Source organism: Natator depressus, chromosome 15, assembly GCF_965152275.1.
Source record: "Natator depressus isolate rNatDep1 chromosome 15, rNatDep2.hap1, whole genome shotgun sequence".
Classification (NCBI taxonomy): Eukaryota; Metazoa; Chordata; order Testudines; family Cheloniidae; genus Natator; species Natator depressus.
Window position 1 is genome coordinate 3,650,307 of NC_134248.1, and position 13,339 is coordinate 3,663,645.

The 13,339-nt window shown below is 51.6% G+C and overlaps 1 protein-coding gene across 6 annotated transcripts in view; it reads right to left on the bottom strand.

Moving 5' to 3' along the window:
• The window catches only part of MORC2 (MORC family CW-type zinc finger 2), a 112,917-nt gene that overhangs the window by 23,942 nt on the left and 75,636 nt on the right, over positions 1 to 13,339 (bottom strand). For 4 of the 6 annotated variants that reach the window (XM_074972949.1, XM_074972952.1, XM_074972951.1 and 1 more), the window contains 6 exons: positions 3,574 to 3,706; positions 2,632 to 2,706; positions 2,126 to 2,509; positions 1,415 to 1,561; positions 1,263 to 1,317; positions 100 to 241 (listed from right to left, as the gene is read on the bottom strand). In XM_074972949.1, the coding sequence (XP_074829050.1) occupies positions 100 to 241; positions 1,263 to 1,317; positions 1,415 to 1,561; positions 2,126 to 2,509; positions 2,632 to 2,706; positions 3,574 to 3,706 (936 nt within the window). The remainder of the gene's footprint in view (positions 1 to 99; positions 242 to 1,262; positions 1,318 to 1,414; positions 1,562 to 2,125; positions 2,510 to 2,631; positions 2,707 to 3,573; positions 3,707 to 13,339) is intronic. The other 2 variants (XM_074972950.1, XM_074972954.1) reach the window with 1 other exon arrangement.

Consider the following 13,339-nt stretch of genomic DNA (forward strand, 5'->3'; position numbering starts at 1 on the left):
CCTCAGCACCTGTGAAAAGCTAACAGGGTCCCACCTCTCCTTCCTGTTGAAGGGGGAGCATCTCCAGAACCCCCACAGCCAAAGATAATGGTTAATTACCAGCGATCTCTTGGTGTGGTGTCTGTAGGTACGTAATCGAATTTCACCTTCCAGCGTATGGCATGCTTGCCCATCTCCACAGCTGTGACACGGCCTGTGAACCATTCCTTGTTCACTCGTACCTCCACATGCAGCCCTTTGTCTGAGACACAGAAGGGCAGGTGTTAGGGGGTTTGGACTGACGCTGTAAGCACATTTCACTCAGCTTTTTCCGGAGGGAAGCTCATGCTTCCTCAGTACTCTGCTGGGAATGAACTTAAATTTACGGAAGCTAAGCTCCCGAGCTTCCCAGGTGCGGGGCAGGAAAGACTTACAGATGGAGCAGTAAAGGCATATCTGATGCTTGTCGCTCACAGAGAATGAGCACGGCCAGGAAACACAGTTCTTAAACCCCAGAATGCAGGGCATAGTCCAAGCGGAAGAAAGGTCCCCAGAGAGAAACTAATGCTAACTAACTTACTAATTAATTAATCTATAATTACTATATACACTAGCAACAACTACATACACAAACAGACAAGGTCACACTCTTAGTCAAGCTCAAAGTGCTAAGGAACAGGGATTCCTATTCAGGCCACGCAGCGGTAAGAGGGAATTGGAGAAGCACCAACCTGCACAACCTATTATCCCCTCAGCAGCGAGCACAAGGGGACACACGACGCATGTGCAGGTCAACGGACACTCCTAAGGAAAGCTTCCAGGCTCTGGCACATGGCACGCATGCACACCCACATATGGAATACATACAGGGACCATCACTCAAAGAAGAGCCTAGAGTGGTCACCACCCTTCACGTGTCCTGGGAATGGGACTTGAGTCACTCCCCTTTGTGGAAGTTTTTCTTGTAACCCACAACAGGGATGGAACTGCCTGGGAACAAGTGAGGGGGCTATACTCCCCAGACAGCCCTGCTGACTCTCTGCTGCAGTACACCACAAACAAGGGAGACTCACAGATTCATGCAATGAGGCCCAAAGCCTCCTTCACCGTTAATATAAATGTGCAGCCCAGAGATTACAGGTCCCAGCATGCCATATTTCAGCACGATCAAAGCAACCTTAGCCACAATCAGTTAAACTGTATGTAAATTCCTTGGGGTTGGAAAAAACATGGTCACTTCTGGCACAAACATGGTAACTCGAGTTTAATGGGTTGCTCCTCACCTTTTTGGGCTCTTTTCAGATCTGCTAGCTCCTCCTCCCCTGCACTGTCTGTGAGCTGTAAGCATAAAGAGCTCGTGTTAGCCATCTCCCAGGAAGATCATGAGAGCTCACTAGCTCCCTTCCTGCCAGAGGGAACTCGCTGCAATCCTCACCTCAACCACCACCTCGTTTGAGTCCTTCTTCTCCTCTTTCACTACCACTAATTTGCCCCGTTTCGTTTTCTCCTTCTTCTGCTCCGCTTCCTCCTCAGCTCCATCCTCCATGGTGTTAAATGTCCTCTTGCGAATGCTGGAGGCCTGCTGAGAGCAAGTGATTTCTGGCTGAATCTCAAGAATGCCACCAACCATTCATTTCAAGGGGGTAGGCTTTCAGACGAGCTCAGTGCCTCTACAGCCGCCTAAACAAAGGAGCCAGGGTTTCAAAAGAGCTCAGCACCCAACAGCTCCGGTTAAGAACAATGGGAGCAGCTGGGTGCAGAGCCATTTTGAAAATCTGACCATAAGACTTTCTACAGAAGGTCCTAGCACATATATATCACACATATATCCATCCCATGCCACAAGGGATAGCCACAAATACCACCAGTATCCATCACCATGAACCTGTTGCCATGTTTCTACCCCATGCAGGGCAATCACTGGGGTCTCACACGAAGCAGCTGGGGCAAGTGATCCCACTAAGGATATATCGTTGAGCTCTCACCTAGCACAGTACGGTTCTTCCAACCTATGCAGTTACTACAGTGTGTGGGGGAGGGGTCTCTCACAGCTGAAGGTGAGGAAGATGCTGGGTAAACACTGGGTTTGTCCAGGTTGAGGGGTAGGGCTTTGATGATTTCCCATCCTACCAAATAATGGACTCACCTGTGGAGGTTTGAGTGCTGCAGGTTTTTTCAGCATCGGTGTCTTTATAATTTTGGGGCTGGGAGTCTCACGCTGGCTCATGGAGTTCTGCAGAAGCATGGGGGGTGGCCTCCCAACATGGATCGGTTTGGCAGGAGTCCTGACAACTGTGCTGTTGGACTTTCCCGCAGTCACGATATGCTGCTGTGTCCTGGAAGTACTAGCTTCCTCCCTGGACAGTACACTTGCCAGTTTGGGGGCGCTGATGGCTGGCCGAGCCAGGGGGGCCTTTCGCAGTTGGCTGATGGACTTGGGGGGAGGCGGCGGCCTGCTGGGAGCATTTTTAATTACATCGGGTAAAGGAGGAGATCGCGGGCGTTGAGGTCTGCTCAGTGATTGGGAGTCCTGGGAGAAGAGAGAGAGCACAGGAGAGAGGAAGAATAAAGAGTCAGGAATTGCTCACAGAATAGTTCAGTATGGCACTGGAGCATACAGGTCTGCAGCAGTACAGGAGCTGTGGTACTTACCTCCACGACAGGCCGCGTGGTCACTTCCAGAGGTAATTTCTTCAGGTCAGCTTGGGACCGGATTGGAGTCGTTTTCTGTGGTAAAAACAGGAACACGGTCATTTTAAAAGCTGTCAGGGTTTCCCTAAAACCCAACATTAGCAGGTGGTGATCATGCTGGGGAATGTTAAATGGGTTCTGCTGGCTCACTAAGGCAGGTGGCTCACCCCGCATCTAACCATTAAAAAAAAGGGGGGGGAGCAGCCCAATAAAGAGAGGACAGGCTGTGGGCTGAGCAGTCCAAAGGGAGGAGTCCAAAAAGAAGTGAAGCCTGAAGTCTGAGCTAAACTTTGTTTTACTGCTGCTCATTTTTTAAACTAAAATAAACCCCAGGAGGTGTGAGGAACAGGATTTGGACTCTAGGCAGCATATGTTCTCCAGTTCGTCCATGATGCCTCCATCGTCCAATTATTAAATTTTAAAATAAGCACCTTCATGCTTTCTCCTGTGCTGACCCTCACACGTGGGAGGAGCTCCCCATAAACATCCACAAAACGAATGCACTAACCTCCTTCAAAACACTCCTTAACATTCTCTTTTTCCATTATGCCTACAAAAAAAAATTTACAGTGGCTAGTCTGCTGGTGTGCTGAGGCTACTGCCTATCATGCTGACGACTACTGTCGTTGTTCCCTTGTACTCTCTAGTCTATCTGCATCTATCTGTTGTCTTGTCTTATACTTAGATGGGAATTTCCTTGGGGAAGTGAATGTCTTTTGTTTTGTTTGTACAGAGCCTAGCACAAGGGGGTGAGACTATGACTAGGGCTCCTGAGCACTACGGTAATACAAATAACAAAATGAGAGAGGATTGAGAAAGACATTTAACTCAGCAAAATTCATTTGCCCAAGGAGGCATCTCAGATGCTCTCCACCATGCTCAGCTCTAGGTCTCTACATTCACCTGCAGAGCCTCCAGTTTCTCCTGCTGCTGGCGAATTTTCTCCGTCAGCTGCTTCTGCTTCTCCTCTTGTGATCTGAAGTCCTTTTTCAGTGTTCCCAGGGGTACCTTCTGCTTCTGCTCTGAAGCTTCACACCTACAGTAGAGAAAATGATAATAGCCAAGCTCAGCAAGAGACCAAAACGTGAGTTACAACAAACCTTTACAGTTAGGGAGAGCAATATCGGCCTTAAGGAAACCTAGTTGTTTCCCTATTACTGCAATACCCTAATCTCAAGGACAATCAGAAAGATTCACAGGTTTTAGCCAGGCAGAAATGCATACACAGAAGCTTACTGGCTTTACAATTGAAGGGTTAAAAACAGTCTTTAAAACAAAACTATTTACGCTGGGAGCCCACTGGCATGAGCTGCCCATTCAGAAAGCAGGAGCCACACAGGGAAATGCCACAGGCAACTATTCCAGCCAATGGTGCCTCCAACTGTCAGTTCCTTCATTACTGCTGACAACTGAGGAGATCCCTCTGGCTACCATTACAGAGCCCCTTTTAACTGGTTTTCCATATATTCCTGAATTTTAAAGCTGACTAGCACCAATTTTCTTGCCCATCAGTTCTACTGCAGAGGGTGATACTTTGTGGGTTAATGATCTGGTATTTCTCTATTTTCCATATAGAAACACTATACTACCACAAACCCCATGAAAGGTCTCTGTGGTGCCTCTGCTTGGTAGCCTCTTGAGGCAGGCAGCCTTGCTCACCTCAGACTGTCCTCAAACATACTCTACACTGATGGTTTTAGACTCCACACTTGGCCTGTTGTGCATATGCCAGACTCCAGCGGCTTAATTCGTACTGCAACCTGACTGGTGTTGATGTGTGTGTCGTGGTTTGCACTGGAGTTCACAAGCTGTGGAGACTGAGCTTCACCAAGAACACCTTAGAACAGCTGCCATGGGAGGACGGTGAGGACTCCTCTTCCCTATACCAGTACACGGAAGGAACAGCATTAAGGAAACACTTGTGCTGAGGCAGTCTCCCTTGAGGAGAGGGTAGCAGAAAGTGGTCAATGTGGTGGACAGATCAGTGTCCTCCCTCATGCTAACGAACAAAGGGGAAGGGTGATGAGTAGCTTGAACCATACTATGGATGTTGTTCCACGGCCATAAATGCATTGGGAGTACCCAACACATGCATTAGAAAAATCTCTTTGACCCTGGAGATCCTTGTGGAAGCAAGCAACACTGGGACGTCTGCAGACAACTTCTAGGCCTCTCTGATAAACAGGCCAGTGTAAAGCTATTACAGCTTACTGGATCCTTCTCTTTCCTGAACTTCTGCTAGGGCCCTTCCTAGTTTAGGTACTGTATTTAAAGCATATGGAAGTTGTCTTCCCCAGCGGATGCAAAAGGTGTTCCACCAGGCAGTCCAGGGAAAATATCCAATTAGGAATGGGTTTACAAACGCTGCCCATCCAGATTACAGGGATCAGATGTGTTCACCTGTGCTGCAGAGCCCACACAGACATACGCTATACCCAGGGATCCTGGCAGCTTTGTTAATGAGAACATCCCAAATTTTGGAGAGGAGGGCAGTCCCCAGTGCTCTAAGGACTTTCAGACACTGGGTAACCCAGAGAGTGATCCCCTCACTCACATGGACAATCAGCCCACTGCACTTTGTATAAGGAAAACATGGCTGCAGACAATTGGAGTCCATTAATGATATAATCTCATGAATACTTTCTTAATCGGAGAGTATTGGATTAAATCTTTCTCCAGTGGGAATACAAGAGATGGATCTCTTAGGCTGTCTGTGCAGATTTCTATTCTTGGCTTTAGGAAGAGACTGTTTTAGCATGGAACACTTCTCTCCACTGGGGAAGGAGACTCCTCGCTGCTTTTCCATCCGTGACTTAGGTTGCAATGGTCCTGGAAAGAATTCAGGAGGAACTGAAGGATCTGATAACCCAACAGCCTTCCGTGGGCCAAGGAGGTCTGGTTCCTAATTCTGTGGCAGATACCCAAAGACGAATTTATCAGGCAAAGAGTCTAGCCTCAGATCCTCAATCAAAGCCAGTGCACCTCGCTGCCCCCAGCTTAGCAGCTCTGTCCCTGAGAAAAGACAGTTACCTTTTCCATAACTGGTGTTCTTCAAGATGTGTTGCTCATGTCTATTCCACAATAGCTGTGCATGCTTGCCACGTGCACCGGTGCTGGAAGTTTTCCCCCAAAGAGTACCAGAAGGGGAGTCCCCATAGCGACCCCTGGAGGGGCGCCTCCATGGCATGGCATAAGGGGCGCTATGCGCTCCCCCCACCTTCAGTTCCTTCTTGCAGGACAACTCCGACAGAGGGGAAGGAGAGTGGGATGTGGAATAGACATGAGCAACACATCTCGAACACCAGTTACGGAAAAGGTAACTGTCTTTTCTATAAGTGATTGCTCATATGTATTCTACAATAGGTGATTCCAAGCTGTATCTGTTGGAGGTGGGTAGGAGTTCACAAACTCTCGGGATGGAGCACGGCCCTGCCGAAGCCGAACCCGGCGTCCTCCCTGGTCTGGGAGACGATCGCATAATGTGAGGTGAACATGTGAACTGAAGACCATGTGGCAGCCCTACAAATGTCCTGAATGGGGACATGGGCCAAAAAGGCAGCCAACAAGGCCTGAACCCTAATCGAGCGTGGCCTCACAATTGGTGGCGGAGGGATTCCCGCCAGGTCGTAACTGGTAAAAAGCCAGAGCCCTTCTCACATCCAGCGTGTGGAGGCGGTAATCCTCACTGGACACATGGGGCTTGGGGCAGAGGACTGGCAGAAAAATGTCCTGACTCATCTGATAGGAGGAGACCACCTTCAGGGGGAACGAAGGGTGTGGGCGGAACTGGACCGTATCTTTATGAAACGCTGTGTACGAGGGCTCGGAGGTCAGTACCTTGAGTTCCAAGACCCGCTTAGCCAACATGATTGCTACCAGGAAGACTACCTTCCATGAGAGATGCGACCAGGAGCACATAGCTAGTGGCTCAAATGGGGGGGCCCGTGAGGCAGGTCAACACCAGGTTTAGGTCCCACTGTGGGACTGGGGGCCTAACATATGGGAAGAGGCGATCCAATCCCTTAAGGAATCGGCCAGTCATAGCATGGGAGAATACCGTGTGGCCCTGCACCGGTGGGTGGAAGGCTGATATGGCCGCCAAGTGCACCTTGACTCTAAGGTGAAGGAGATAGTCCAGAATCAGCTGGATTGGGGTAGCCACCAGGGAAACGCCCTGCTCATCCGCCCATCTGGAAAACTGAGACCACTTTGCCAAGTAGGCTCGGCGCGTGGAGGGTCGCCTGCTTTCCAAGAGGATGTGCTGAACCCCTTCTGAGCACATCCTTCTCTCCTGGCCTAACCATTGAGCAACCACACCGTGAGGTGGAGTGTCGCTAGGTTGGGGTGGAGGAAGCAGCCCTGGTCCTGGGAGAGTAGGTCTGGGTGGGATAGCAATGGCCACAGCGAGGTGACCGCCAGCCCCATGAGAATCTTGTCAGCAAGTTAAAGAAGTATGGGCTGGATGAATGCACTATAAGGTGGGTAGAAAGTTGGCTAGATTGTCGGGCTCAACGAGTAGTGATCAATGGCTCCATGTCTAGTTGGCAGCCGGTGTCAAGTGGAGTGCCCCAGGGGTCGGTCCTGGGGCCGGTTTTGTTCAATATCTTCATAAATGATCTGGAGGATGGTGTGGATTGCACTCTCAGCAAATTTGCGGATGATACTAAACTAGGAGGAGTGGTAGATATGCTGGCGGGCAGGGATAGGATACAGAGGGACCTAAACAAATTGGAGGATTGGGCCAAAAGAAATCTGATGAGGTTCAATAAGGATAAGTGCAGGGTCCTGCACTTAGGATGGAAGAACCCAATGCACAGCTACAGACTAGGGACCAAATGGCTAGGCAACAGTTCTGCGGAAAAGGACCTAGGGGTGACAGTGGACAAGAGTCAGCAGTGTGCCCTTGTTGCCAAGAAGGCCAATGGCATTTTGGGATGTATAAGTAGGGGCATAGCGAGCAGATCGAGGGACGTGATCGTCCCCCTCTATTCGACATTGGTGAGGCCTCATCTGGAGTAGTGTGTCCAGTTTTGGGCCCCACACTACAAGAAGGATGTGGATAAATTGGAGAGAGTCCAGCGAAGGGCAACAAAAACAAATTAGGGGTCTGGAACACATGACTTATGAGGAGAGGCTGAGGGAACTGGGATTCTTTAGTCTGCAGAAGAGAAGAATGAGGGGGGATTTGATAGCTGCTTTCAACTACCTGAAAGGGGGTTCCAAAGGGGATGGTTCTAGACTATTCTCAGTGGTAGAAGATGACAGAACAAGGAGTAATGGTCTCAAGTTGCAGTGGGGGAGGTTTAGGTTGGATATTAGGAAAAACTTTTTCACTAGGAGGGTGGTGAAACACTGGAATGCGTTACCTAGGGAGGTGGTAGAATCTCCTTCCTTAGAAGTTTTTAAGGTCAGGCTTGACAAAGCCCTGGCTGGGATGATTTAATTGGGGAATGGTCCTGCTTTGAGCAGGGGGTGGGACTAGATGACCTCCTGAGGTCCCTTCCAACCCTGATATTCTATGATCCCGTACTAATCCTGCCTGGGCCATGCCGGGGCAAACAGAAGGACCCGGGCCTTTTCTGTCCTTATCTTTTCCAGGACCTTGCCGATCAGCGGGATGGGGGAAAGGCGTAGAGAAACTGGCCTGACCAGGACAGGAGGAAGGAATCGGAGATAGCGCCCCGTCCGAGCCCCCCTGGAGCAGAACCGGGGATAGCGACAGTTCTGCCGAGTCACAAACAGGTCCACCTGGGGAGTTCCCCACACTTGGAAAAGTCCATGCACCACCTATGGGTGAAGAGACCACTTGTGCTGAGAGGAGAAGTCCCTGCTCAAGTGATCTGTCCGTGAGTTCCGGGCGCCCGGTAGGTGGTAGGCCTGTAAGCAGATGCTGTGGGCTATACAAAAGTTCCACAGCCTGAGGGCTTCGTGGCAGAGGATTGGGCCCCGCCTTGCCTACTGATGTAAAACAGAGGCCGTGTTGTCTGTGAGAACCCTGACCACACGGCCCTCCAGGTGTGAGTGGAAGGCCATGCACACCAGCTGTACCACCCTGAGTTCCTTGACATTTATGTGGAGGGTCAGGTCTTGAGCCGACCACAGACCCTGGGTCTGAACTTTCCTCACACGGGCCCCCCCCCCCCATCCCAGGTTCGACGTGTCGGACACCAGTTTCAGCGACAGGGCCCCACTGCTGAACAGGACCCCATGGAGATGTTTCCTGGGAAGGACCACCATCATAAGGAGGCGATCACTGACTTGGGCACCGTGGGAACCTTTTCCATCCTGTCCCTGGCCTGGGAGAACTCCGAGGCCAACCAGAGCTGGAGGGGCCTCATCCTCAGTCTGGCGTGACAGGCCACATACGTGCACGCCGACACGTGACCCAAGAGCTGGAGGCACGGTCTGAATGTTGTCTCCGGAAACCTTGTGACCGTGTTGATAAGTCCCCTCAGGGTCTCGAACCTGTCTGGTGGGAGGAAGGCTCTGGCTGACGAGGCATCCAGGACCGCCCCAATAAACTCTATGCATTGAACCAGGACTAATGTGGACGTGGTGTTGTTTACCAACAGGCCCAAAGTGGTGCACGTGGACAGAGGCGTGCCACATGATCCCGCACCTGCGACCAGGAGCTGCCCTTGACCAACCAGTTGTCCAGATAGGGGCAGATCTGGACCCCCCCGGCGCCTGAGGTAGGCCGCTACCACCAACATACATTTCGTGAATACCCTGGGGGCAGTGGACAGGCCAAATGGGAGGACCGTAAATTGGTAGTGTTCCTGCCCCACCGTGAAACGGAGGAAGCGTCTGTGCCCCTCGAATATATGAATGTGGACGTACGCATCCTGCAGATCGAGGGCGGCGTACCAGTCCCTGGGATCCAGGGAGCGGATGATGGAGGCCAGGGAGACCATGCGGAACTTGAGCTTCACCATGTACTGGTTCAGACCTTGCAGGTCCAAGATGGGCCTGAGCCCCCCTTTGGCCTAAGAAAATAGCGGGAGTAGTACCCCTTGCATTTGAACTCCCCCAGCACTGCTTACACCGCTCCTAGGCCCAGGAGCTGCCCCACCTCCTACTCAAACAGAGCCTGGTGAGAGGGGTCCTCCAGGAGGGACGGGGCAGAGGGTGGTTGGGAGGGGTGGAAGTAAACTGGAGGGTGTAGCCCCGGGAGATGGAGTTGAGGACCCATCAGTCCGAGGTCAGCCACGACCACTCCGGGAGGAAAACACACAACTGATTGGAGAAGGAAACTTTACTGAGGGTGGATCCCTGATGAGAACTTGCAGGGAGCCCCTGGGCGTCCCGTCAAAACTGCCTTTTCTCCGCCTGCTTGCCCTTGGAGGACCCAGGCTAGGGGGCAGGTCGAGACTGCCTCTGTAGGCGCTTCTTGTTGTCCTGTGACTTTTTATAAGCAGTCTTGTATTTTGAGTGGGTGGCCTGGGCAGGAGTCTGCTGTGGCTTGAACTTAGGTTTAGCCGGAGCCGGAACACAGAGACCCGCACACCGCTCCAGACTCTGGGAGTCTTTCAGGCCACGCAGCTTTGTATCCGTTTCTTCCGCAAACAGAGCTTTGCCGTCAAATGGAAGGTCCTGCAGGGAGGTCTGCGCCTTGCTGGACAGCCCAGAAAGCAGGAGCCATGGTGCCCTTCTCATGGACACCGCAGAGGCCATGTCCATTGCATCCGAAGCTGCCTGCAGGGTTGCCCTGGCAGCCGCTGTACCCTCCTCCACCAGCGCTTTGAACTCCTTCCTGTCGCACTCCTGGAGAGAGTCCTCGAACTTGGACAGGGAGCCCCATAGATTGAACTCATACTGGCCCAGGGGAGCCTGGTGGTTCACCACCCGTAACTGGAAGCTCGAGGATGAATAAATTTTTCTTCCAAATGAATCCAGCCTCCTTGAATCTTTATTTTTTGGGGTAGGGGCTGGTTGGCCCTGCCAGTCCCTGTGGTTGACCAACTCGACCACCACGGAGTTAGGAGCAGGGTGGGTGTACAAGTATTCATGACCCTTGGCGGGCATAAAATACTTGCGTTCCACTCTCCTAGAGATGGGGGCCCAATCAGACTGGGGTTTGCCACAGGGCATTTGAAATTTTTGCCACCCCTTCATGGAAAAGTAAAACCACCCTGCCGAGTGCCGAGGTGAACAGCACATTAAACAGGGAGTCCAAGGGTTCCTCCACCTCCTCTGCCTGGAGGTTGAGGCTTGATGCCACGCTCTTTAAGAGTTCTTGGTGGGCCCAAAAGTCCTCCTACAGGACGGAGGGAGGAGGGGCCGTAATCGCCTCATCAGGAGAGGGCGAGGAGGCCGATGGGGTACTTTGCGTGTCCACCGGCACGGAGGATCCACCACCTGCTCAGTCTCCGGGCACGGTGCCGAGGATGTATGTCCTACCGACTCCTTCCTCAGAGGTCTGGAGAGGAAGGCCGATGGTCCTTCTGAGGCTCCGGTCACTGAGTGAGTCCCCACCGGGGGCTGCGTCGGGGGCCACGGTGCCCACTGGTACCATTGGGCCGGCCACGGGGCCCGGTGCCACTACACCTACTGCGGCACTGGCGGAGCTGGCTGTTCGGCCTGGCCCATCAATAGACAACTTTGAAGGAAGGCCGGGCTGACATACGACCTGCCACTGTCCCTGGACGGGGAGGATGGGTGCCGGGAGTGATGTCGACCATGGGACCGCGATCCCAACGTGAAGGACCAGTACAGTCGGTAATAGCTGCTCTGCGATCAGCTCCGGCGGGCAGGCCGGCAATTGACACCTGCGGCTGCGGGGGCAGTGCCATGGCGGGGTCCTGGAGCGGGATGACAAACGGGAACGGTGTCGACGTTAGTGTCGTGACTGGCTGTGATAGCCCCTCCAAGACGAGGACCTTTGGCGTCATCTGCCTCAGTCCCATCGGTGTTCGTTCCTTGAGGCGGAGCAGTGCTGCGAGTCTCTGACAAATGGAACCCAGCCAGACAACCTGGTGGGAGTTGAGGACGACCCATGTGGACTTTGCACGGAACGGTTGCTGGGCGGCAAACAGCATCAGGAACATTCCCTCGACCGAGACCAGTACCGAGTCAGGGGCAACTGTGGAGATCCCAGCGGTGGCTTGCCTCTGGAGCATGGGGCCGACATCAGCGGTGCTCCTGGTACCAGCATGGACATGACATCCTGGGCCACTTGCAAGGCCTCCGGTGTGGAGGGCATCCGGACATCTGGGGAGGCCCGCTCCAAATGAGCCGAGCTACTTCGCTCGATTTGAGTCGGAGGCCTAGAGGCTGGTGGGGGATCGAGGACTGCCCAACATGGGTCTAGCCTCTGTCCCGGGTTTACTCCGGTGCTGCGGCGAAGGCAGCCTCTTCCTAGCCTTCTTGGCGTGCCCCGCGGACAGGGAGCAGTGCCGACTAATTGATGGCTCCAAAGGGTCGCTGCACACCTACACCACGGAGCACAGTGCTGACTCGGAGCGGTCCTCCGGAACTGGGGTCAGCGCCAACTCTATCAGAATAGCCCGGAGCCTACTGTCCCTTTCTCTCTTGGTCCGAGGCTTAAACTACTTGCAAATCTTGCAGCGATCACTGACATGGGTTTCCCCCAAACAGCACAAATAGTCTGCGTGCGGATCACTTACTGGCACAGGTTGCCTACAAGTGTCGCACGACTTAAAACTCTTAAAACCCGGGCGCGCTAGCTAAGCTAAACTAATCAATTAACCAACTACAGGTACCACATACATAGTGCAAGTCCCTCCACTGTGCATGTAAAGGTTTACAGCAGGGTACAAACAGATCTTATTCCTAGTAGCAGTGTCTTTAGCTCTAAGAGCTGCTAAGTTTCAGGTACTAATAACCAGCCTTAGAGGAGATTTTACAAGGATAAGTCTGATTCATCACAATGTCTAAGTTTTATCCACATGGTGGTGTTAGTGTTCTAACCTTAATAAACCTATCATACTGTCAACAAACTGTTCATGCCACAGGACTATCCCAGCGAGGCCCTCCTCCACACTGTCAGATGCAGTTAAGTCTGAAGAGTTCTACTTGAAACAGATTAGAAGCACCACAGTTCACACAACTCTTAGTTTACTGGATACCAGTTCTTAGTGTATGAAGACTTCTATCGCATTCCTCACTATTATGGCCTAACTCATGTTTCCCTCATATCAAACATCTTTTCCTGCCAATCTCAGGGATGCTGCAGTGTACAGAGGTTTGCATTCTAGCGATGATTCACCCTACATAAAAAGGAATAGGTCTCCATTTTAAGTTTCCACAAAATAGGGGAGCACAAGTTCTCTCACCTCCTAAAGTTTTTATTTAATTCAGGAGCTTTCTTATTCTGAGCTAGCTAAGGTGGCTATTTTGTTCAACTCATCCTCAAGTATTTCTGTATTTAGACTTCATGCTTGTCTGGAGGTTTCTCTCCTTCCCCCAAACAAATCACCAATAAAGCTAAATTCTGGCTTACTTAATATGGCCTTTATCACTGCCTGTGTGGTTCTTTGTTTCCATTTGAAACACCCCTTGACCTACTTATTTTCCAAGATTGGGAATCCTATGATTATAGCATATTTAAGGAAACAGAATTACAGGTAAGTAATTTATCCTTCTTTAAAAGACATCTCAGAATTCTCTTATCCACCACCCCTCTGATAGGGATTCTGAATTTTCTTCC